Here is a 4141-nt window from a genome sequence, read left to right on the forward strand (position 1 = left end):
GGAATTCTTGCCCTGATAACCTCTCTTTGAGATTTCCAAGTTCTGTTGCCAGCTCCCAGGGAGGGTCAGATTGGTTGCTGTGGGGCTTTTTGATGAGGCTGTTGCCTAAGCTGGAGGAGCAGTACTGGAACTCCACCGCTTGGCCTCCCAGTGGTTATCCCGAGGCCACCACGCTTGAGCCAGGCCTGAGCTGTGGCCTAGTGTCCCTCTCGCAGGCGTTGCTCCACGACCCGGGGATAGGCCCACGTTGGTGAGGAGCAAGGAGATGAATGTGGCAGCCAAGTACCGCATGGCCTCCCTCTATGTGGGTGACCTGCATGGGGATGTCACCGAGGACCTGCTGTTCAAGAAGTTCAGCACTGTGGGGCCTGTCTTGTCCATCCGCATCTGCAGGGACGCGGTCACGCGCCGCTCCCTGGGCTATGCCTACGTGAACTTCTTGCAGCTGGCTGATGCTCAGAAGGCCCTGGACACGATGAACTTTGACATGGTAAAAGGCAAGTGCATCCGTCTCATGTGGTCTCAACGTGACGCCTACTTGAGGAGATCTGGAATTGGGAACGTGTTCATTAAGAATCTGGACAAATCCATCGATAACAAAACCCTTTATGAACATTTTTCAGCTTTTGGAAAGATCCTGTCTTCCAAGGTGATGAGTGATGACCAAGGCTCCAAGGGCTATGCATTTGTGCACTTTCAGAACCAGAGTGCTGCAGACAGGGCCATTGAGGAAATGAATGGAAAGCTGCTCAAGGACTGCAAGGTGTTTGTTGGCAGATTCAAAAACCGAAAAGATCGGGAAGCGGAACTCAGAAACAAAGCCAGTGAATTCACCAATGTTTACATCAAAAACTTTGGAGAAGACATGGATGATGAGAGACTAAAAGGAGTTTTCAGCAAATATGGCAAAACCCTGAGTGTTAAGGTGATGACAGATTCCAGTGGGAAATCCAAAGGCTTTGGCTTTGTGAGTTTTGATAGCCATGAGGCTGCCAAAAAGGCAGTTGAAGAAATGAATGGCAAGGATATAAATGGGCAGCTGATTTTTGTAGGCCGGGCACAAAAGAAAGTAGAGCGACAGGCTGAGTTAAAGCAAATGTTTGCGCAGCTGAAAAAGGAAAGACTTCGTGGGTGCCAGGGGGTAAAGCTCTATATTAAGAACCTTGATGACACCATTGATGATGAAACACTACGAAGGGAATTTTCTTCATTTGGATCAATTAGCAGAGTTAAGGTAATGCAAGAAGAAGGTCAAAGCAAAGGGTTTGGCTTGATCTGCTTCTCCTCTCCTGAGGAGGCTACTAAAGCAATGACTGAGATGAATGGCCGCATCTTGGGCTCCAAACCCCTCAGCATTGCCCTGGCCCAGAGGCACTAGGAAAGAAAGACTTACCTCACCAGCCAGTATTTGCAGCATGTGGGGAAAGGATAGTTATCTCTGCCTGAATTGTCCTCAGTAAATTTCAAATCCCACCTGATGGCAGCTTAGTTTAGTAAATTTTGTATTGGAAGGTTTTTTATACAATGCCATTTTTTTTTTTGTGGAAAAAATAAATGAATCTTAAAAGTTTAGTTCATTTACAGAGGCATATTTTCTAATTGCAATATTGTATATTTTTCTTATTTTGATGTGAAGTATTCATAACAATAAGTATAATTAGGTATATTTTATTACATTTTGAACCAACTGAAATGAGGTAATTATTTGAGCTTATTGCATATTTTCTTTCTTGTTTTAATAATATTGCTATCTTTAATTTCTTCTATGAAAATATGCTCAAAATAGTTCTTATGCCTAAGGATTCCAAAGTAATTTATTTTTCCAAACAGAAGTTTTCTAATTTTTCATCCAGGATTTTTTTTTTTTTTGAGAAATCAAAAGTTTATAAGTTAGTTTTACAAGTTCAGTTAAATACCTAAATTCATTTTGAATTAATGCTTAAAGTATTAGGATATAATTGAATTTCTTTGAAATTTATATCCTAATATGTTTGTTTTCTTGATGGCTTAAATTAAGGTGTTGAAAAGTTTTCATGTTGCCTACAAACTGCTTTTCTGGGATACTTTGTTATTCCTTCCATTAGTTGACTATAATAAGGTACTTGCTAGTTATCTAAATTGTGACTTGCATTATAAAACACTCACTTCTACATTCCTTAAGTTATAAACCTGTATTAATTCAGATGATCCAAAGTTGGCCTTGTCTTAAATCTTATCATACCTATACAGCTTAATATTGTGCCTTAAGTTTTTGCCATATACCAATATTATAAAAGTCATATATAGAGAACATAGAAACTCAGTTTGAAAACTTTTAAAATCTGTTTTATATTATTTCATATAGTCATAGTCTCTCAGGGTTCAGAAAAGTTAAATTTCTCTATTTTTATGATTTTATGTCTCCTTTTATTAGACTGTGAAGAGTTATATAACCCATTAACTTGATTGATCAGAAACTCACTAACTGATTTTCTGATAAATTAAAGTTACACTGCTTAGCCTGTTTTCCAGTATAATTTTTGTTTTAGTCCTATTCCCAGATCTTCCCTTCTATCCTGCCTTTCCTCTGTATTACTCAGCTTCTTTTTATATTTTTCTTAAGGATTTTATGATATTAGCTTTTAATATGTGCTGCTTTAAATTCTTTTGGAAATAGAGGCAAGAGTTATTTATTTACATTTAAATAATTACTTTAAAAATTCTGATTCACTCATACCAAAGGTGTGTAGAAAATGGTTTTGTTGTTGCTGTTTTAGTGTTTTTTCTTGGCTTAGTTGCTTCTTGTAACTATACATTGAAATCTTCTGTTTCATATATTACTAATATGAAAGAAATACTAAATATTTTTCTTTAGCTATGAATGAGAAAAATTTGTTTCTTTTTATTTTTGTAGAAATTATATGTACATTGCACATTTTCTAAATTAAAAATCTTTCAGTCAATTAAAAAATATGGACAATGAAAAATTAACAAGAGTAGTATATAATCCTATTATGCAAACAGAGTCTCTGTTAAAATTTATTGCATATTCTCCTAAATTTGTTCTATACATATACACATAGATAATTTAAGGAAAATAGAGTCATATTACAAATCTTGTTTGATATTGCTTTCTTAATTTGACAATATGCTATGGTCAACTTCCAAGTCCACAATTAATTATTGCATTATAATTTTAATAACTTTTATCTTTTGTACAATGAGTGTACTATAATAGAACTAATTTCTTATTGGTAGACATATATGTTGCTAGATTGTTTCTTCCTTTTTTTCCCTCTTTCATAAATAACTTGGAGGTAAACATCCTTGCAAACTCATGTGTGCAAATATCTAATTATTTTCCTAAGAAGTAGAATTAATGGTTAAAAAAGCAAGCAATTTTTAAAAATAATTTTGATAAGTATGGTCCAAGGGCTGTTTAGAAAACTTGTGCCACTTATATTTCCATTTTCAGTGGAGGGAAATGCCCATTTCCATATACTCTAAGGAACAAGAGCTTTTGTTTAAGTTTTTGGCCAATTCAACATGATATGTAGAACAAAATATTTTACCATTGCTTTATTTCACTTTTTTTAAATTACAAAAGTTAAGCAGCATTTCTTGTATTTATTGGCCATTTATATTTTCATATTTTGAGTTAATGTTTCATGATCTTAATCTGTTTTCCTGTTGGAGTGTTTATTTACATGGACTTGTTAGATTTCTTTGCAAATTAAGGACATTTTAGACTTTCCCCTTTGATAGTCTCACTTCCTTTATAGTTTTAAAGGTTGTTCCAAAGTTAAATTTTAAGCTCAAAATTTTCAGTCTTTTACTTAGATGGCTTTGATGTCATGCTTCAAAACATTTTGAACACCCTAAATATATACACACACACACATCTGTATTGTTTTCTATTGCTTTCAGAGTTTCATATTCTCAATACATCTAAAACATTTGTTCACAAAGTACCTTATACAAAACCTATAGTAAACCTTTTAAAAGTGTCTTGCTTTTTGACCTTCATTAACGTATGTTTTGGTAAATACTTATACACTATAAGAATTTATGTGGAACTCATGCCAATTCTAATTCATTGGCTTTCTGAATCACTATGTTGAGAAATGTTTACATCAAAAGCAGAGATGTGTTAAGGGAGGCT

The 4141-nt window shown here is 34.8% G+C and overlaps 1 protein-coding gene across 1 annotated transcript; it reads left to right on the forward strand.

The window, feature by feature from the left end:
* The first annotated feature begins 233 nt into the window (after positions 1-233).
* On the forward strand, positions 234-1378 carry PABPC4L (poly(A) binding protein cytoplasmic 4 like). Its single transcript, XM_045550688.1, has one exon. The coding sequence runs from the start codon at positions 266-268 to the stop codon at positions 1376-1378; it is 1113 nt and encodes a 370-aa protein (XP_045406644.1). The 5' UTR covers positions 234-265.
* The last annotated feature ends 2763 nt before the right edge of the window (positions 1379-4141 follow it).

This window comes from Lemur catta, chromosome 5, assembly GCF_020740605.2.
Source record: "Lemur catta isolate mLemCat1 chromosome 5, mLemCat1.pri, whole genome shotgun sequence".
NCBI classification, from domain to species: Eukaryota; Metazoa; Chordata; class Mammalia; order Primates; family Lemuridae; genus Lemur; species Lemur catta.